At 37.2% G+C, this 23,286-nt stretch overlaps 1 protein-coding gene across 2 annotated transcripts in view; it reads right to left on the minus strand.

Moving 5' to 3' along the window:
• Window positions 1-295: 295 nt before the first annotated feature.
• LOC124288678 (cyclin-dependent kinase 4 inhibitor C-like) overlaps window positions 296-23,286 on the minus strand; it is a 41,314-nt gene continuing 18,323 nt past the window's right edge. For both annotated transcript variants that reach the window (XM_046725245.1, XM_046725246.1), the window contains exons 2-4: window positions 18,837-19,110; window positions 4,542-4,914; window positions 296-1,080 (exon numbers count right to left, since the gene is read on the minus strand). In XM_046725245.1, the coding sequence (XP_046581201.1) occupies window positions 938-1,080; window positions 4,542-4,914; window positions 18,837-18,989 (669 nt within the window). In that variant the 5' untranslated portion in view covers window positions 18,990-19,110 and the 3' untranslated portion in view covers window positions 296-937. The remainder of the gene's footprint in view (window positions 1,081-4,541; window positions 4,915-18,836; window positions 19,111-23,286) is intronic.

The raw sequence follows: 23,286 nt of genomic DNA on the forward strand, positions 1-23,286 counted from the left end.
ATATATCAACCTCACAGAACGCTGCGGTCAGCTTCTCTTCAACAACTAAATGTCCCCAAAACGAGAAAAACACTACGGTGACAGGAGGTTTGCCAAAGCAGGCCGTGCACTCTGGAATGAACTCCCACCAAATCAATGATTGTGAGGTATTTCAAAGTGAGCTGAAGACCATCTTTCAAATGAGCCTATGACCTGCGCCTTTGAGCAAATTTTGAATTTAGGCGCACTTCAAATATGAACTTTATTATTATTATTATTATTTAGTCACAGCACTTCAGTAAAACAACCACAATGATAGACTAGGTGGGAACAACTTTATTTTGTTGTGACACAACAAAGTAGACGCGCACCTGTCGAAGACGTGCAGATGCGCTGTTGACGACGTACACATGCAACAACCAGTAAACATTATGAGTTGAAAAATGAAAGTAAAGGAAGTCAAAAGAAAATATCGATCTATCACACTAATGCTTGTTTTATACACCATGCAGCGCCGAGTGCAATCATGCAATGAGTATCAAGGCAACGTTCGTCATGCTGCGTTCCGTGATTTGTCAGCATACAGATGAAGAATATTGTTCACAGCGTCACCTCGTTAATCCGGACGACAGCGTTCCCAGATATACTATCAGGAATATCTGGATGAACGAGTCCTGTCCTTTGTGTGATGTACACCAAATGGTGTTTCACAAAGTCATACGCATCAGTCACGTGGCGATATCAGTCGGACATCAGAATTGGAACATCTATTATGGTATGGGAAGATGAAGAGCAACAAAAAGCTTGGGCATTGCGGATACCGAATATCAGCCCTTCACTAAATTCTGCTAAATAGTGTTTAACGTGCAGCTATGGCAAGTTGCTTCCAGCACGACTAGAAGTATTGTCCAAGACGTCCTTCACATCCAATAGTTATATCAACAGTCAATCTCTGCCTCTAGTGCACGCAGGTTTTGAAGCTGTACACAGCTGACAACTGGTCCCGGCAGCTGCAGTCCGGAGAGAGATCTTTCAACCTTCCTGGTCCCAGGGCAGACCTCACGACGACAACACACAACGTCCGCAGTGTCGCTGGGGTAGCTGCAAGAGAACTGTATAGATACAGCAAAGGTGAATTTTATCTACTTTTTAGTTTCACGATAACAGGACAATCATTCGTCTCTGATATGAAACAGAATGATGCAAAATAAATGTCTTCAAGGTGAACATTTTGTTGTGTTAAATGATAGTTAATACCTAATACCACTGTTTACAACTAACAACTAGGGCAGTTTATGACAATAACATATCAGCTGATTGGTTTGAATCTGCTCCCAAAACATACATCCCAGCCTAACGGACCGTTCATAATTTATGGCTGTGTGTGTGTCTGTGTGAGAGAGTAGCATGTACAATGTGGGTTAATTAGGGCTCCTTTGCCTTTAGGCAGGAGACCTATTGTAATCGTTCGTGTTTTTATTATTATTATTATTATTATTATTATTATTTATTATTCCGCCGGATTTTGTACCAGAGCTACAGAGAGCACCGCTGGACAGATTCGCTTGAAAAAAATTCACCCAGATGCCCACCAAGGTGTAGATATTCCCCATTAAAATCTCTAGGCTGTAGGCCCAATAGCAAAGGGCAGATAATTCAAAATTAATTCAAAAATTTCAAATGAAAATGCAAATATCTCCAAAACTAATGCTCCAATGTTTGCCAAAGTTCTGGAGCAGATGCGCAATCAAAATGCCTACAATTTCGCCTGGACGGCTCAAGTCGCTAAAATGCACCGTTTGGACGCTATGTTGGATGGAAGTTTTTGGTGATGTTTTTCAGCAAAATCCTGACTGCATACCTCCCAAAATGTGCGGCACTAAAACTACAAGGGCTACGGCTTTCAAACGTTGCATACTTTGTGTCTATGCATGTTTCTACACAGTAGCATCGTCAAATGTGCCTATGTTTATATGATGGCCGCCATATTGGACGCTACTTTTGGGCAAAAGTTGTCTTCAAAAACTTTCACGGGCTACTTGCCTGTCCTGTGCCAAACGAAACTTACCACACACAACACTTTGAACGCTTGTTCTGAAGTGGCCTTTGGTTGTTGAACATTTTCTGTTCTTGGTCCTATGTCAAAAGTCACGTGATGCGGCGGCCATATTGGATTGAAGATGTTTCTCGGAAATGTGCAGAGTTTGTTGGGTAGGCATTTTTCGCAAGCCATAACTCTGAATGTATGAACTGCAGAACGCTGTAAATGTGCAGATATACAACATATACCTCAAATATTAATGCCCATAAGCTATGTTGCGATATCTTGATTAGCTACGGATATCTAGATGTTTGCTTCTGTTGTTTATTTTGTACTAAAATGTATTTTCAAAAAATCGCAGCATCATTACTTTCGCAACTATGCAGCTAGAATCTGGCAGTGCGTAGTAACTAAGTGTGTTGAACATTTTTTGTTCTTGGGTGCATGTCAAAATGTGCATTGCTTGGCGGCCATATTGGATTTCGTCAGATTCTGATGATACTACATTCTAAACAGCATAGCTGCTCAAGTTCTGCACGGAAGGCAGTAAAACCTGGCAGTATGCATCAACAGAAGATGCTTAACATTTCGTGTTCTTACATGCATATCAAAAGTTTGATCGTTTGTCGGCCATATGGCATTGAAAATTGCACAAATGCAGGGAAAAGGGAAAAAAACCGTTTGAGACGTGCCCCAAATGAAAGAAAAAGAGTACCAAACAAACTCACCCACAACTCCAGGCTGAACACGCTAAATATGACGCAAACAGACTTTCAACAACGTACCAGTCATCATAAATAATGCTTACATTCAAAAACCCAAAGTTTGGGCAGATTTAACGAAATAGGGACTTCTTTATATCACCGACGGCCCAGGGATACATTGCCGAATGTATCATAAGTTTCATCGACATTTACAGCACGAGCACGGCAGATTACCCGTGCAAAACATGCGACAGTCTGAAGGAAAGTGCAGGGACGATATCTGCTATAAAGAGACTACCACTGCAAAGCGTGGTCCACGTGCAGATATGGGAGATGATGTCGATTTCAGTTGACAATGACGAGAGCTAGCGCTGCACAAAATTAAACTACACTGCAGTGGAGGTCTTTAGGCAGTTTTTAAAGATTGTCAGTGATTGAACGTTCCGGGTCAGGGTAAAAGTTCTAGCTGTGGTCTAAGGGGGGTAACTCTGGTCTAGCTGAAGTAAGCGCTAGTAAAATCGGCTCCTGAAGTATTTCTCATTACTGACAATGATACGATCCATATCAGCTATAACCTTTACTGCTTTCGACATCAGGTACCAAATGTTTAGAAATGATCCAAGCCAAGGAGCCGTCAATGTTGCCTGCAACTTTAATTATTTTTCTTATCGGTAAAAGTCATGTTTATGGGCATATATTAATACACATATGCTACTGAAAACATATTTAGGCTTTGCTTTACACTTTTAGATAATGAAAATCGGCTGAGGCTAACGAAAACCTAAATAACTATTTCAAAGATCAGCAGAAAACAAAAGTTAAATATACCCCAACGTTAAAATAGAAACATATCACGAGTTTGCTACTTGGTTTTTTCAATGTTTATACGGAGAGAATCAGACAGGGAAGGGGCGGATATAGCTTTCTAGAAGGGGTGGGGAGGGGTGACAGTTCATTTTGACCCGTTTAACACGAGAGTTTCAATGGTCATATAATAAACTTTCAGGACTCTGGATCCGCCTATGCGGGGGAATATGCTGATTATTTATTTGTAACTACTTTATCCAACAATCGCCGGGCAGCCGAGTGCAGTGTCACATCTGTGTGTTCCCATCTGTAGTTCCAGCCGTATTTGTGCACGTTCTTCATTCATCATATACTTGCACAGCTATGACAGACAAGCACTGACTGCAGTTAGGAATATCTCTGAGCATACAATATCACGAATATCACCCCGTCGTGTCCTGCATATGAAACCTTTCGCTCCTTCAACCCATTGAGCCGTTAGAGGAAATAGGAAACACTAAATTCACTATAGTTTCGCTTACAGCCGTGAAATCCGTGGCGGGCGACATATGTCTATGTAAGGCACGGTTTCCGCGTGGTATGCGTGTTTTACAAGGCATGGGTCAGGATGACCTGTCGACACTACAAGTCCATTCAGTGGTGTCGACATGAAATCCATGTGCTTGACATGCTGATCAGTTGTGATAATAAAATTGCTGAAACATGTCCTACTCATTTCACGCCATAGTGGCCACAATGGGGCTAATACTGTCTGAATAATACAATACTGTAAAGAAGAGAAAAATCATATCTGTTCGTATTTTTTGTATGATATAATTATTAAAATTACAATTATACGAAGTATATGGTTATCGTATATATGTTACCAATCAATGTACTTGAAATTCTTGAGCAAAAACACATGCTCGTTTTAATGTAAAGGTACATTAAAGCCAGTGTATCAATTGTATACGTGATTACGTTGTTTTGTTTTGTTGTTTTTCTGTTTAATACCACACGTTGCAACTTACACCGCCTCCGTTCCACCCACTGTTGACATCCGGGGTCCTCTTTGCTTTCGAGATAGTCCAAGGGCGTGCGCTTCATATCGTTTGTCACATTCGTCGCCATCCCACACAATAAGTATTGCACAAGTTTAAAATGGCCGCTTTTGGCAGCAATATGAGCAGGGGTGTTTCCTCGCTTGTCCCTCAGAGATATGTCGGCACCATGTCGTAACAAGCACTGGAGAGTTGGCAACGACCCACTTTCGGCAACGTCGTGGCAAATTGTACGGTACGTACTCGTGCCGTCAATATGGCGGTGGCTGATGTCCTTGACATTCGGATCTGCGCCTGCGCAGAGCAGCTCATCTGCCAGATTGACATAGGTGTGCGTCATCACCTGAATACGGAAAACATGGACCACACTCTTACACACTAAACACTCAGTTACTATGGTGGCAAAAATCATTCATTTCACTGGCATGTATAACAATTATGCATTTGTATATTACATTGACTACTTCGGGCATGATTGGTATTTGTAAAGGCTCATTTCGAGGAAATATTATTTTAAAAGTTAGAAAATCACAAAGAAAGAATATTGTTGATTCAATGATTGCCATCCAAGTCGTCTCAGTAATTATGTACACCCTTCAGCCTGTTCAGCTTCAAGATGATCATGCATTGCCCTGTGATCTAAGGAGGGTGGGAGTGCAAGGTGATTTAAGGCGCCGCCATTCCTCTTGCTAATCTTAAGATCCATTGATCATGGGTTCGAATCCAAGGTTTCCCAAGTTAAGACTCTTGGATTTGGAGTTCCGATAAAGTAATAAAGGCAAGCTTCATCAGTTCAGGATTTCCTCCACGATACAATTCACATGTCACCAGACAACTGAATTACTGTATAAGGTGGAGTTAGTTCAGATTCACTCATTCTCACGCAGTTGTCTAAACCTAAACTCCTGGTAAACCCACACTCAGACTAGGCTAAGTTCAGTGCACATTAACATGCCTATTGGAGGAAAGTCTACATGGTAAATATAGTATGATTTCAAATGGGAAATTACTTCAATAGTTGATGTTTAAAGCTGCAAGGGTTTTCAGAATACTACTCAAGAGCAAATTCCATCGCTGAATCCAGTGTTTAACCTGTTCGACGTGTTTCTCTATCATATTACCCTTGAAACATTCCACAACACCAATTAATGTATAATGTCATATAGATTTTCTTTTTTAAAGCGAGTAATCAGAAGAAATAGAAGTACAACTAACACCCAGTCATACCTTGACGGAGTTTAGGACATATAATGGAGGTGTCAATCTCAATGTACTGATGACGGTGCATATATTACACCCGACAAAACTGGTCACGTGTGCTCATCTGTGTCTGGCGGCTGTGTATGGAAGATACACATATACATTGTCCATTTAACACCTGGTATATATGACATACCGCGTTAAATTAGTTTTAGTCAATATGAGTATTAACTATTTCATTATTTATAAATTATTTGCTTTTAGTAGCTACATCGTTTCTGATACAGTATTAATTTCCATCTTCAATGTTTGTAGTGTTTACCCTTCTCAAAACCTACACAAAACATGTAGTGGTATCATCGTTTTGATGTTGATGTGACAGTATTCCCCAAGTTAACTTAGTTGAATTAGAAGTGAAGATCATGAAGCCACATTCAGGCAATGTGAACGGTTACTGTTGAAAGGAGCGGGCTTAGTGTCTTTGAAAAGCACTCTACGACACAGGAGTAATAACGAGCTCCCTTGTAGTCTTTGTAGCTATTTCGTCGTTTCTTTGTTTTATGTTACTAATATAACAGATCACAGAGACTTTTTGTGAAAAATATTTCTTTTTAGATTCACCATGGTATATCTTGTAAGTAAACGCGGTATTGTATATCTAACATCACAATAATACATTTGAGGTCCCATGTCGCTTAAGAATGCGTATGACGAAAGGCAAAACTTATATCCCAGATGCCTTCACCAAATGTATTGACACAAACAACACATAACCTGACAGTTACCAATGATTCGTTTATTGAAACACGTGTACCAAAGCTTCTAACAGCCGAGAATGATCCAATCTGTGACATGGCATGTTGTAGTGTATAAAAATGAGCTACAGGAAGTTGTGGATTGAAAAACGTTCAGGGAATGTGAAATATCTGTAGGAGTGGCCTTCAACTGTGATGGCGGTCCCTGCAATGTAAAGAGAATTGCACTCGCTCAGGCTTCAGCGAGATTAGTACTGTTGGTTCGTCACGACCCTTATGGACATCATCATCTGCGATAAGCAGTACACTGCCGGATGCCAAAACATCCACATAAAACATCCATGATTTGACAATATTTTTAACAAGATATCGTACTTTCCTGGATATCAATACACAATAACAAAATATCGGACATACACTTCAATCACAGTTATTTAAAGGTTACTTATGTTATACAGTCTGTTAATTACATTATACAAAATATTTTGTGTATAATAATATAGATTTTCCTTGTTCATTTTGTGATATTGTATTTAGTGGTCATTTACCTGACTTCTATTATATAATCAACCACAGACATAACGTAGTTGGTGTGCTGAAATGTGACTGGTGCCGTCGGTAAACAATACGTTTACAAATTATTTTATATACATAAATATACTGTACCGTAAACAATGTATAAAAATTAAACGCATTATCGATGTTTTTGTAAGAGAGCGGAACGTGTTAGCGACAGAGCAATTATGACATGAATCCTACCATAAACACACCGATGCGTGGTCGAGGGAACGTTTATATAGCGCAAATTGGGCGATATAATTATCTGTGGCTGAGTTGTTTAGCCCTGCTGGTACAGCTCAAGGAAATATTTGCCCACAATCGTACATTGTTTCAACATTTGATTTAGGACCAGAATTGACGGACTGAAGTGCTTCTGCTCAACATTTGACGTTATAAATTACATCTCATTGTCATTGTTAATATGAACTATGTGCTTTCTAGCCATGTATATATAGTGTACATAGAACCCGCTTATCGGCTGAGAATTTACTCAGTCTTATTAAATGGCCTGAAATATGTCATGCTGACAAAACTATTTTTATCTAAAAACAAATAAATCAGGTTTGTACACAATGAACCTATTCATTTTAACAACCTCTATAGCAAACTGTCTGACTCAGCTATGTTTCGTTGTCAGGAATAACTTTGGATAAAAAAAAAGTCACTGAGGATGTGCTTCTCATTTCACAAACGGATGCAGGTTGATAGCGCTCGCCTTCCTTAAACCTGACCTATGAGACACATGCATTTTAGTTTCCATGGTGACCGGCCCACGACCATAGAGCTCTTTCAAATACAAACATTTATTCCATATATTTTAACAAACCTATAGTGGTATGTCGACGGTGAGTACATGCAAAACTAGCTTTCTTATTTACACTATATATACATTAATAGGAGAGTATTGTACATATCTCCACACTATGACCTATTGTCCTGAATCAAAGACATCTTTTTCTTCCCAGAAAATTTGAAGTCAATTATTAGTTTCCTTTTGATATTTCAATAAATATATCTCACTGCCATATAAATTTACAGGACAATTTTGCAAAGTCTGTGTTATATTACGATTTGCTGTAACTATAACCTCCAAATTGTGCATGGGATATGTTTTGTTATATCTATGTGTAATAAATGTGTGTGTGTGTGTGTGTCCCTGTACACTTCACACTGTACAACGTGACTTTATATAATTGATTTGACTGTGCACTGACACGAGAGAGGCAGAGTGACTCTATCAATACATGCCAGTCGTGTTTCATGACAACAGCTCTATTTCAGCTTAGCGGGTTTTCCCTATATATCTTGTGATATTTATCAACCAATCAGACGATGAACGTACTTCCGTTGAGGATGTTGATTTCGCTGTGTAAATAAGTGTCTCTTATTTGAAATACCAATGCTTTTTCGTTATACTAATCAGAGATGTTCTATTCTTTCTAGCGTACCCATTAGTACTGTGTGTGTTCATATTTACGTAAAATGTTACTTAAGACTCGAGGTAACATTCTAAATGACATAAATATGGATTTAGTTTTGGTGTGTTCAGGAAGGTAAGACAATTAACAATTATTCTCTTGGAAGATCGATGTATAACGTTGTCTAAATTATTTTTCTCATAACATATGATTAGCTTGACAGAAACTGACCTTCCAACCACTGGATTTTATCAGTTGAAGCATCACCAAAACATAGAAGTGAAGAAGGAGAAAAATATACAGATATATCTTGTCAAGAAGGAATATCTGGACTCTCTCTTTTATATACAATGTATATGTATTGCTTATACACCTGACGAAATCACTTGTTTATATGTTGTTGTTATTTGCTCTGTTTAACGTCGCACGCACAACAAAGGTATTTCGGCGACGGAAAGATACTTGTTTATATATACATTGTAGGTAAATACATGTACCTACAGGGTATGACTGACCCATCATACATGCAATTGCAAATGATTCTTTATGGCTTATTTCATTACAATAACAATGTAAGAACAATGATATTATCTTTACGAATACTGATGATTCCTCATTATATGTTATGACATATCGAAGCACATGCCTATTGATAGTGTGCATTATTTCTAAATCATTTCCATCAATTTGTATCTAGTGTTAGTGTTTGTCTCATCTGATTTAAAAAACATATTGTTTTATTACATAGATATAAAATATTATTTTCAAAAATAATGAATATTCTTCATCATATGATTTGACATTTATTCAAACAAAACAATATTTTTTACACTGTAATAGTGTTTGTCTCATAAGATTGTAAGCAACGTAGCTTATTTCCTTATTCCTTGGAATTAAATATTTGTTAGGTGAATACATATTTTTCTTCATTATATCTAATGACAATTCGAATTATATATCTGTTGTTGGTGTGCAATTTTACTTCAAATAATAACGTTTTTCTTTCAGTTATCGTGTGTGTCTTATCGCGAAAACCTGGTGTAGTCACTTATTATAGTGGTCAATTCCTATAGTTGTCACGGCTTCTTTGCCCTCAGCTAAAATTGGGATCTGTTTCGGCTGATAACGTGGTCCCATTATCCCCATGCAATGACAATTTTAATCATAATGAATTATTATCTATCGTTCAAAGCAACGTGGCTGATTATTTCATTGCTTGGATATTAAATATACTTGATGCGAAACAAATTGTTCCTCGTTATATCTCATGGGAGATAGAATCGCATGATTGTCCTTGGTGTGAATATTTCTTAAAATGACACTATTATTTTATTCAGTGAGAGTGAGTGTATTGTATACTAGAAAAGTCGCTTATGATTTAAATACCTGTAAATAAAATAATATTTTTGTAAATACTGATTATTTCTCATTATGTTTCTATGATATGCCTGTAGTAAGCGTGCAGTTTTACACAAAACAGTATTTACTCATTATGTTTCTATGATATGCCTGTAGTTAGCGTGCAGTTTTACACAAAACAGTATTTACTCATTATGTGGGTCTTACATGATAATGCAACTTCTCCACAAACTACATAATATTCCAGGAGAAATGCAGCACGTAAGGTAGATTATCTACAGAATATATCACTCATTCAACAATGAAGAATCTTTTAACAGAAGTTTAAATATATATATTTGTCAATACCATACAAGTGAATCAATATTGAATGAAAAAAATCTTTAAAAACCCAAATATTTTGTGTGAGTTTGTATGACAATATAATAACATGCATGATGTTTATGTATTATATCGGACTGTTTATACTGGCCCAATACTGTCCACAATGAATGTTATCAATTCAAACTTTAGTTTTAGGGGAATGGACGATAAATGTAAGAATCATCAACAGATGTTGTTAATTGCTTCCTTGTATGATAGGGCGCCCTCACATCCGTAATATCAATTCTCGCACAAATCACAATGACTGGTTTCTCAAACCTTCTGAGCACATGTATAATTAACTCGAACATTTAAGTGCGTATGGCGCAAGTGAATAAGCCTATTGAAATTGAATGACTCACAAACTTACATACAATACAAAGGCTGAATGTTTGCTGGTAATGATTCTCTACATGTCGATGCAACATTCGTTGATATGTTAAAATAACGGGTCTTCATCACAGTGTCTATATCTCTGTAAAGTATCAGTAATTACTATGATGGAGGAGAAAGCACACACTATTTCTCGTGTTTTGTTGCTGTTGATGTTTAACGCCAACCTGGGCGGTGTTCCAGCTATAGGGCGGGTGGGTGTGAATAATCGAGTCTTGAGTAGACAAACCTGCAGACATGTCACCGAGCCTGGCGGCCTCATCCACTTATTCGCCTGGTGTGAGGATTTATTCCAACCCGGGGTCCCTACTGGTACAACCATCAGTGAATAGTGAAATACAGGTGGAAACATGGTATGTAAGTATGAATGGGAAAATATCAAAATATCACACGTGATTGACCTTTCATGTATCAATTATTACACTTCATCGTAATTCAACATTTTAAATGTACATGAATGTTTAAAAGCTCCACTATCAAATTCCTAAAAAAATGGATATAATTTTCATACGTTTTAGGTAAACATTTAATTGCTGCCGTATGTATTTCTGGACTAAAGTGAGGAATTCATCATAAACTAGAATTCAATAGGATACATCTGCAATGGAACTGACCAGGAATTTGAGCTGGGACTAAACTAAAACAATCCAACACGGTTATAACATTATAAGAAGAAACACTTAGTTAACAAGGAATTGGTCACCTGTAGTGAAAATCAAGACAGTATATCAAGTCAAAATAAAACACGATAAATCATCTGATGAAAAAATATCAACACAAAGTTCTTATGAATACAATTACATATGTGCAACATTTTTTTAAATTAATGGAATTAATCCATCCATACTAATCCATAGTTCCACCAATCAATATATTTCGTTTGTATTTACTAATTTTATTAAATACAGTGAATTCGCGGTAGCGGCTGAATATTATCGTAAATACGATGGTTATGTTTAAAACTAGAAGTCCTTTTATCGTCATATAGTCACAGACATGCCACATCATGAAGCTGCAAAGACATTTGTGCCTTACATATACCTCCTTCGAGCCTCCTTGTATTTAGTGCTTGACGGTGACCTTTGATGAGCGTGACTTATTTTGTGAAATCGCCGTTTGAATGCTGTTTACAAAACGTTCACACCGTCCTCTTGGCATTTGCTTTCGCCGAAAGAAAAAGATGATGTTCCAAGTTTAAGATTGTCAAGATCAAGAAAGTTATTTCGATTTATGCAGTTCGTCCAAAATAATTTTCAGTATGTATTTATCCATTCCCTTCAGTTTAAAACATGGCAAGTTATAAAAAAATGAGACATGTGACATCGTGGTAATGGGACACATCAATAAATCAGTAAGTTTGTATGATAGTGTTATTATATACCAAGGCCTTCGTGTATATGCACATGTGTATCTAGACATGTGGGCGGTACACACATTTAATGCCATCGTTTAACACAGCACGCTATGCAATTTAAACGGGCTCACTTAACATAATGATAGCAGAACTATATGAGATGATTTTTCTTCAGTTTTTTTCGCCTATTCACTGTTATCAAAATCTTCACAAAGATATAAGAATTATAAGTGCGTTTATATATGAAACAATTGTACCTTTGACCTTTCGCTAAACAAATATTTATTATATTTACAAAAAAAATTATGACATTAATAAAAAACGACTTTTTCATTTTATGTATACATTGTATTCATAACTCGATCATTTACCATATGTGAATCAAATGATTCCCTGCATAACGAAATAATCACTATTTAGGTATTTTTAATACATTTTTCATCCGTTTCTACTTTATAGTTTTTGTAAACTAGTTTATCCCCAGTTATGCTAATTCCACTTAAATACTGATATCAGTCCTCAGTGACACAAACATTTTCTTTACTGAGTGACCATAAACTGGTGTCTCCACTCTGCTGAAACTGTCACCTTCCTCCGTGCCAAGATGGATCTGAAGAATAATTTGTGTTTTTATATTTCTGAACTTGGTATGAAATGGATTAATTATATATCGTGACATATATACTCTCCCAAAAAAGAAACGCATCGTGAAAATAGCAATTTCATGTAGCAATGAATGAAAAGTGATTCATTTTACAAAAGGTTTTGATCTGTTTATGAGTTCTATGGTGTTTATGTTTTGAAACATCACAACAAAACGCACCATCCGTAAAATACCCGTATTTAACAGCATGATTTTCAATTTCGGCGTGTAGTGTCACAGAATACACAATTCACATGCAATGCACGTGAAAGTTGGGGATCAGATAGTCTCAATGATGGGTATAAAAGGTTGATAGCTGTCTGTCGATTATTCACTGTATTTGGAATATTGTTGACGAACGCAAAATGCCACGTCTAAGTGAAGCCAACCGTCATATCGCCATTGGTTTGCTTTTAGCTGACCAGTCTCAAGGTGCAGTTACCCGACGCATGAATGTTCACCAAAGCACCATTTAACGGCTCTGGGAGAGATATCGCCGGCAGAATGCGGTAGCAGATGCCCCTCGTAGTGGGCGACCTCGAGCGACCACTGCGGCTCAGGATCGCTATATCCGGGTACATCACCTGCGTCATCGAACAGCTACGGCGACCAGTACCGCTCGACAAATACCCGGATTGAGGAGGCTTTCTGCACAGACCGTCAGGAACAGGTTGAGAGAGGCTGGTTTACGTGCCAGAAGACCTTATTTTGGCCCTGTGCTTCGACAACAACATCGTCGACATCGACTTCAATGGTGCACCAACGTTCAGGCCTTGAACTTACCGAATTGGCGTAGAATCTGGTTCAGTGATGAATCACGATTTCTATTGGAACGACTTGATGGAAGAATGCGGGTGTTCAGACGTCGACGTGAACGTTTCGGCGACGCTTGCGTTCCCCAGGTGGAAAGATTCGGCCGTGGAAGTGTTATGATGTGTGGGGAGATCACCTGCCGTAGGAGAAGTGATTTGGTGATGATACTGGGCAACCTGACAGCTCAACGGTACTGTGACGAAATCCTACGCCCACACCTCCTTCCAATCATTGATCGCCAGAGGGATTTGTTTCTAGAGGACAATGCCAGGCCCCACACAGCACGTCACACTAGAGACTTCCTACAGAACCACAACATCAATGTGCTCCCCTGGCCCTCAAGATCACCGGACTTAAACCCGATCGCACAGGCACTACAGGCAGAGTGGGCTGCGATTGGGCAACACGAGATTCTGAGACTTATTCGTTCGATGCCGAGGCGATGCCGTGCAGTTCTGGATGCCCACGGTAGTCACACGAGGTATTGACTTCAGCGCCACCACACGTCTCCATGTGACACTCAACCTGACTTTCCTCGAGTTGGTGCCAAAGACGGATACGTCTGCATTCCCAGTGTGCAATTTCGCTATATTCATTGACTCATAAAGCCTACAAGATGTTTCAAAATAAACATAAAAATACAGTTGAAATTCCTATATGCGTTTCTTTTTTTGGAGAGTATATATATTATTTTGCATTAAAAAATCATCTCATCAATGCACGTTCCATTAAACAATAAATTATCATCAATATTTACATTTACACCAGATATAGATTTGAACACATTGATTTACATAATTGTACATTCACGCGAGTCTGAAGCAAACCATTTCTGGCGGTACGAGGCGACTACAGGAATCGGTTGGTGAAACTCGACGCATTTCCTGGTGCTACTGAGACGGCGTGGATCGTTACATATAGAATCAATCACTGGTTTGGCTGGTCCAGACTCAACTATTGTCAGATCACAGCTGGAATATTTCTGAGTGATACGTTAAGTTTAAAGCAATTTGAACAGTATCTCAGTTACAGCATGGCATGTCAGCTTGGAAAACTCGGTAGGAGGAAAACTCGGTGTGATGCAGATCATAGACAATTACCACTTACATACACCCAACGAACATTGGCCTGGTACTGACAAACCAAGAAAACTAAAAACGGGATTCAAACCTTCGATCATCGATTTCTGGCTGGTTTGTATTCGAGCCCAAGGCACATAGTTATGCATCGAATTGTGGCACCTTAGACGATTGGGTCAGAGATACATAAACAACAAACAAAACAAATATCTACACTTACATGACAAAGATGATCTCTGTAAAGGGATGAGTCTGATTGTGATAAATAATTAGATAAGAAGAAAAAGGAATATGAAACGGGAATAATGCTATCTACACGATAACCCAGAATACAAATCAAGAGAATTACCTCAGTTTTACTGCTGGCGTCAACATTTTCCGTGCACTGATACGATATATTTTGTCATGTAATAGGTACATGTCTTGACAGTGTAAAGCCAAAGAATAAACGCGGTATGCCTTTTGGTCATTTACTTATAAAATGTCAGGTGGATACTTCTTTCACTGTTTACAAACAAATATGACGCTAACCACCTTGCCTATCGACAATAGAGTCAGAATTGACGAAAAGGGAATCTGATCAAACTATCTCTGACCCAAAAAACAAAATAAAGGACCGTTCATAATTTATGGCGGGGTGTGTGGTGGGGTGGGGTTTTGGAGTTGTGATGATTTTTATGGAGAAGCATGTACAATATGAATGAACCCCTTCCCCCCTAAAATTTATGTACAAAATAAGTGACCCCCCTGCATGTCATGTACAAAATCAATGAACCACCACCCTTCCCATGATTTCTAAGCACAATTTCATACATATATTTATGTACAAAATTGGTGCCCCCAGTACGTGTGTACAAAATTGATGACCCCCTAGCTCCCCAGAACAAAATGGGTGACCCCCTTAAAATCATCACCCCAACCCAACCCCCGCCATAAATTAATGTGGCAGGACAGATAGAGAGAGTGTGTTTTGTGTGTGTGTGATATGATGATGAAACTTTTTGTACCATGTGAATGACCTCCCCCCTAAACTGTATGTACAAAGTAAGAGGCCACCCTGCATGTCATGTACAAAATCAATGACGCCACCCCACCCCACCCCCACCGCCTTACACACACATTTTACCGTAATTTTTAAGCATAATATATAAATATTTGCACGTACAAAAAGGGATGACCCCTAGTGCATGTGTACAAAATTGCTGACACCCCACCCACCCCCATCCCTCCCGTTTAAACCATCATACCTCCAAACACCCCACCCACCTACCCCACACACACCCAAGCCAGAAATTATGAACGATCCCAAACGAAAATCAGTATACTTAAATCGCATAGGCAATTTTGGTGACAGACATTGCGGAGAGATTTATGGACGACGATTGGGATACTAGTTCCCATAACTGTGCTTGTAGGCCTTTGTACCTAAGGGTCATTTCTCGAATTAAAAACAGTTGGCTTTGGCCGAAATGTTTATTTTGCTCATGCAGACATGAAACACACGTGATCAGGACACCTCCTTGACTATTGGGTAGGTGGGGTAGCCTAGTGGTTAAAGCGTTCGCTCGTCACTGCGAAGACCCGGGTTCGATTCCCCACATGGGTACAATGTGTGAAGCCCATTTCTGGTGTCCTCCGCCGTGATATTGCTGGAATATTGCAAAAAGCGGCGTAAAACTCAACTCTTTCCTCTTATCATGAGTAACTCTGACAAAGCACAATTACTGTAGCGGGTGGATTGATGCGAGAGTCGATCACTGTGATTGAAAAAATTGTGTCTGGGTAATTGTCTTTTGTACTCATCAAATTTCAGTCGGAACTATACTGACATGTTACTGCCCGACCGACCAATCCCTGACCTAGTGACCTAATAGATTAATGCGCACATCCTAGCATTAGTTGCGAGGTTGAGGATATCGTTTGTGAGACGCATGGATATTTTTCAACAATATGAAGACATTATACGATAAAGAAGTTACAACGCTGGAGTGTATGACATGGTTTATTGTCTTTGTCAGAAATAAACACTTTGTATTTAACTCGACATGGTTTCCTTAACACCATGTCTGTTCATAAATAGGATATTTACTTTCTAAAAACACACTCGTGTGATGAGTCGTTTTCTGTAGACTTACCATACAAGTGTACATTTAGCTAATGAAATGTTCATTTGAGAATGTGTGCAATGATGGTTTATGAACATTAATGAAAGTTTTACGTTAGTTTACGAAAACATAAAGAACCGAAGGTTCCTACTTGAGAAAGGTGGATAACGCTACAGAAGTAGTTGTTGTTTAACATTTTGATATTTTAATGTAATTAGTTCAAATATATCCAAATTGGAATATCTGTTTATGGTTGAGGACCATTTGTAATATTTTTTTAATTAATTATTTGGAGCCTCAGAGTTTGCTTCTTTTTTTCTATAAAATTTAAGATTCAACCATTTAACTGTGTTAAGAAGAGCAAACGGAAACACCTGCACAACAATGACGGTGTGTTGACAGTCACGCGACCTGTCGTATTTACGATCTTTGCGACAGGCATCTGTTAAAATATTGATTAACTATGAATTCTTGAATTTCCATTTTATATCTAGGTCTTACATACCCCCAATTATGATTACTCCTGTGCTGACTCCCCCAAATCTCGCCCAGTTCCACACACCTGGCGGTGTTGATGAAATGTGCCCGTGATAAGATGGTCATCCCAGCCCTGTGGCCCTGAATGTAGACATCGCCATCTATCACATCAAAGACATGGACAATTTGGAGTAACTCCACCCCTACTGACCTCTCTAATTGGACACACACCAGATACATCAGTGTGGACAGACACTAAGTTGGAAGTCCGCTTTACATCACTGTGATGGAGTGTAATGAGATTTAATTAGCAAGCCTGTGTCGAGTGATCTTTAACGCTGAACAGCAACACCACTACCTAGGCAATATCAGAAGAAACATACGATGTTATATCCTGTGCATTTGGTTCCAAATAAATTAATTATCAAAAATATATTCTTTGTTACATCCACAGAGAAAAGACACCATAAGCAGGGATTTATTCTGAGTGTTACATATATCACAATAGCTTGTTAGTGTGTTGGCGTTCGCATTTGGGTTGTATTGAAAAGATGCATCCCTATTTTATATACGTTGTTAGAGTTCCTTGAAACGTTATAAGTTAAATGACGAGACTGGACACTCGTCCACTCGCTCTAGTAGAAAGTAAGCCTTTTCGTAGCTTATCTAAAAGTCATTATGATTCCCACAACTGTCCGTCGTTTTTCACGTAAATCAGACATATTACACGGTTGATTTTAAGGAAAATGACGCTGGAAGTTAAGAGGTTCGATGTACAGTAGAGTGGTAGGTATTCGTCACACTTCTTTAAATAACTAACTGGGAGGAATTTGCACTAACAGAAATACGTCTCAAACGAACCATTTCGGGCTTATTACGGTATGTGACAATGACTCGGTCGTGTACACCGTGAATAAATATGGCGTTCGTCATGACCAAAGCATTCTGAAATATTGACATATACATGCAACAGTTGATCCGAACATACATTTATGGCGACTGCATATGTATTTTACCAATACAGATGGAAATGCATTCGATGATTTACTATTTTATTAAGAAAACTTTCAAGACAGTTATAGAATATAGCGCTCGCGACACCCACACCATGATGAATACATCCGCACACCTTGGCAAGAGGCATAGCTTCATGCAAGTGGACAATCTGGATTTGTGTTCACTGCCGCCATTTTTATATGAAATCCCAATCGCATGGATGGAAAAGCATATTTCCGTTTCTTGAACATAAATCTCAATTACATGGGTATTAAACCTACCCATAAATCAAACATCAATAATACACCCCATCAATCCTTGCTTAGACAGGTTGTGTCTCCTTTACATTTAAATAAAGCATGCAGCTTGGTAAGGAAAGTGCACATGATTACCTATTTACACACAAACTTTGTATTGTGTCTTCTCTACATCAGTAACTCGATATACAATTGCCAGAATACGTAAACTTAACCTAAACATAGGAACGGGATCTTAAAGATGGATCTTCTCAGGATCTTTATCTATCTTGAAAACCTTTACTCTCGGTGTGGGCAACGTATCACATATGGACGCAAAGGCCACAACTAAACTGTCATCAAATAAGACACACTCATTTGACTGAATTTGGGGTACTGCTCTTCTCGTAAATTTATAAATTAAAAGGTAAGGCATCTTCAGATGTATTATGATAACATGATTTTACTGGAAATTGATAACGAGTCGGATCTGACGAGAGCGATGAGCCCTACCTGAATGGCAGTCCTTCCAAAGCTATTTCTCCCATTGACATCCACTCCTGTACGGAGGATGTCTCGCACTTTGGCCAGATCGCCATTTGCCGCCGCAGTGGTGAGGTCGTCCACGGTGAATTCCCCACACCTTACTTCACCTTCTTTTGCCATGAGCTATGCCTAACGTCTCATCTGTCCAGTCTCGATGACAACAAAGCATATTTGTAAGCCTGCAAGTAGTCTTCAACTATTGGCTCAACAGAAGAGCTTCGTCCAATAGGAGCTGAAGTTTCTGAAAAGAGGAGGTGGGGTTTACATGGTAATTATGGGCTTTTTGAAAGTGGAAACTGCCATGGTAAGCAATTTCACTGAGTCAGACTAATTCTACTATATGAAACATGTTATCATGATTAACCAACCTTTAACCATGAAGTGTGTGTGCTTCACAAACTAGCTGTGAATTATGTTAAGTAACTGATTGCTGAATACCTCCACACAAACAATGATATTTTGCAATAAAATAGAGTCACGATCCAAACGCTCTTCGATAAGCAAAAGATATCGCAGATTGACACAAGAGGTGGGTGGCCAACCGGCCGGACTCCCGTAGGATGCATACATTGTAAGCTTGGTACACCTCAATGATTTTGTCATATATAAATGATAATAATTAATGCTGCCATGCGAACAATAATATTCTTCAGGAAATTCATTTGATTGTTTGGGGGCATAATAATTTGTTGATATGATCTCAAACACAGTGCTGATTTCAATTCGACATCAGTGATTTCTGATTATAAGAAAGGGAAATGTGTGGATACATATACATGTTATCTATTCTTTTCCAAGGTGGTTTGGAAATGATGTGTATATATATATATATATATATATATATATATATATATATATATATATATATATATATATATATCAAACACAGGCAACATGTATAGTATATACCACTAGGATGCATATTAGCCAATCGAAGTTAAATTTGTAGACACACTTTGTGCCTCATGTGTCTAACATTAATGTCAGTCCAGCCGTCCAAAACATGTGTAGTACAGATACAAGCCTCACCATAACAATTTAATTTTGGAAGATATATGTACACGTGTATTTAAACCAATATTATGGCGCCATTGCAAGAAAAAACATTTACCAAGAAGCGTTGGTTTGGTTTTTTTTCATTTACCCACAGCACCTCTTCAACACTGTAGATCCTCGCCGCTTTAACTAAGGCAAACTGCTTTGTTTTATAAAAGCTAAAACGTACCATGAAAACCTTATAAAATAAGGGATTTCGTACATTAAACATAAAACAATTACTGAGAATAGATGCTAGTAAACTAAACAAACGCAAAAAAAAAATAACTGATTTCCAATTTTCGATATTTGAAAAAAAGAGAAATGGCTATGATATCAAGCTTAAATATTACAAAATATCTTTATCGTATATTTTTTTAATCCGATCCGATATATTACTACAGCATAAATATGAGTGTTATATTTATAAATCCGAACTATGAACATTACTGCATTACAAAGCATAACTGTGTGTAAATCCGCATTATGGACACAACATTACTATGTGTCTTATATTCATGAACATGAAACATTAACACAACAATCTCTTTGTCTTATCTTTATACTCCGAATTATAAATTTATATACGATATAACTATGTGACTTACATGTATAAACACATCATAGAGTGACATTAACACATCATAACTGTGTCTTACATTGTTTTTGAAAAAACACGAAATATTAATCCAACATAACTGTGTGTCATATTTTATACACCTAAAATACACCTGTCGTAAATTCATAAACATGAAATATTTGGCCAACATAACTGCGTGTCTTATAAATCCAACCTATTACCACATAATTGTGTGTCTGATATGTATATCCCCAAATTATCACCTTAACACAATTGTGTCTCAGATCTATAAACATGAAATATTACCACAACATGATTGTCTTATATTGATATATCCGAATAATTTCCATAGCAAAAGGTGTGTTTTATATTTATAAACATGAAATATTACATCATAACTGGGTGCTATATATTTACAAACATGAAATATTACAACATAACTGGGTGTTATATGTTTATAAATATGAAATATTACATCATAACTGGGTGCTATATATTTACAAACATGAAAAATTACACCATATCTGGCTGTTATATATTCACAAACATGAAACTTTGTCTTTGTCTTATCTTTATAATCCGAATTATAAATTTATATAAGATATAACTATGTGTCTTACATGTATAAACACATCATAGAGTGACATTAACACATCATAACTCTGTGTCTTACATTGTTTTTGAAAAAACACAAAATATTTATCCAACATAACTGTGTGTCATATTTTATACACATAAAATACACCTGTCGTAAATGAAATATTTGGCCAACATAACTGCGTGTCTTATATTGATATATCCGAATAATTTCCATAGCAAAAAGGTGTGTTTTATATTTATAAACATGAAATATTACATCATAACTGGGTGCTATATATTTACAAACATTAAATATTACAACATAACTGGGTGTTATATGTTTATAAACATGATATATATTTGATATATAACTGGGTGCTATATGTTTATAAACATGAAATATTACATCATAACTGGGTGCTATATATTTAGAAACATGAAAAATTACACCATATCTGGCTGTTATATATTCACAAACATGAAACTTTACAACATAATTAAGTGATGTATATTTATAACCATGAAATATTACAACATAACTGAGTGCTATATATTCATAAACATGAAATATGAACAAAGCATAACTGTGTGTCTTATATTTATAAATCCAAAATTACACCACGTTGTTTTTCGTATATTAATACAATGTACACCAAAAAGAAAAATATCATTGCTAACGTGATAAAAATATTTTTTTTAAAAGTCTATGATATTTTAATGTATTATGATAATTGTGGTTATAATAACTATGTTTCATCTGTGCGTAATTTATTGTTTTCACATGGATTTGGTGATGTTTGGTTATTTCACGGTGTCGTAATGAATTCGAGTTTCTTCAGATGTTTAAAAGAGTTGAAGTTGACATGTAACCATACAGACATGGAATAGTACAATTGAAGAAAGACCAAGGTACAAGCTGTACAGACAATTCAAAAGTATTTTAGAACCAGAAAAATATTTAACTTTGTTAGCAAATAAAAAACATAGAAATATTCTTACTAGGATCAGAGCGGAAATTTCACAATTGTGAGGTTAATGAGGGACGGTGGTTGGGAGTTGATTTTAATCAACGCATTTGCCCCATATGTAATAAAGGAATAGAAGATGAATTTCATTTTATGCTTATATGTGAATGTTATAATAATCTAAGACAGTGTTATTTGCCACAAATGGACAACGACAATCTGTCTATCATGTCTTCTACATGAATTGAATTATTAAATAATCTTTGTAAATATTTATGTTTGAGCTTGAGCTAAGGCAGCGGCTGGTTAATGGATAATAAATATGTATTTCACCATGCCCCTAATGTTAAATTATGCATGCTTAACTATACGTATTTATAATGTACCTATGCTGTAGTCATCATCGTAATCAGTATATATATTTTTGTATATGGACGGAAGGCCGTCACCCGAAATATAAGACTTGACTTGACATAAATCTAGTGACCAAACGTAACACATCCTTTTAGCATTGTCTGCTAATACTGTTTTGCTGACTGCACAGGCATCTTTCAATATTCCTAATATGTAAGTCAGTAAATGAAATATCGCTCGATACAACAAGCATCTATAATACTTCAATTACTGACGTGTAATCGTTCGTGTTTGTGTACTTTTATGCGACCACTATCAGTTGTAAAATATTCACACACAACGTAAGTATTTAATATAATTTATAACAGTTCATTTCGCGGTGGTATCCCGAAAACATCTATTTCAGTGCGTGAATTAATTTCATTTTGTGTGTGCTCACAATTAAATGTGTGGTCTACTTTATTTTCGTGCAAGGTAAATTTACTATGAATGATATTCTCGAATTTTCTTTTGTTTTTAGTTAGAAACCTATCTCAATTTACGTAAGAACCTCGAACGGTGTCTTTTTGCATAGAATTTAAAATCACAATATAACGAAAATTCTGAAGTGCAACTAGTAGACTGAGTCATAAACATTATAAATCATTTCTATTTCGTATCCATGACGCATACTGCGTGTCTATCACCAACATTTAGTTCTAATGGGAAGTGTCAATTCTAATATCTGGGCAGGATAATTGATAATGTTTTCACCATATAAAGCTCCTGACATGGGATTCGACGACACTAACCTGTATATCGATACATATATTTACTTATATAACCAGTTTGACGGAGAGATTAAATCCAGTTAGTCATTTGTCTTTGTGTCGTAATTTCCAAGACGACGAGGCTAAACCTTTTC

This window comes from Haliotis rubra, unplaced genomic scaffold, assembly GCF_003918875.1.
Source record: "Haliotis rubra isolate DU_JTF1 unplaced genomic scaffold, ASM391887v1 Scf422, whole genome shotgun sequence".
Classification (NCBI taxonomy): Eukaryota; Metazoa; Mollusca; class Gastropoda; order Lepetellida; family Haliotidae; genus Haliotis; species Haliotis rubra.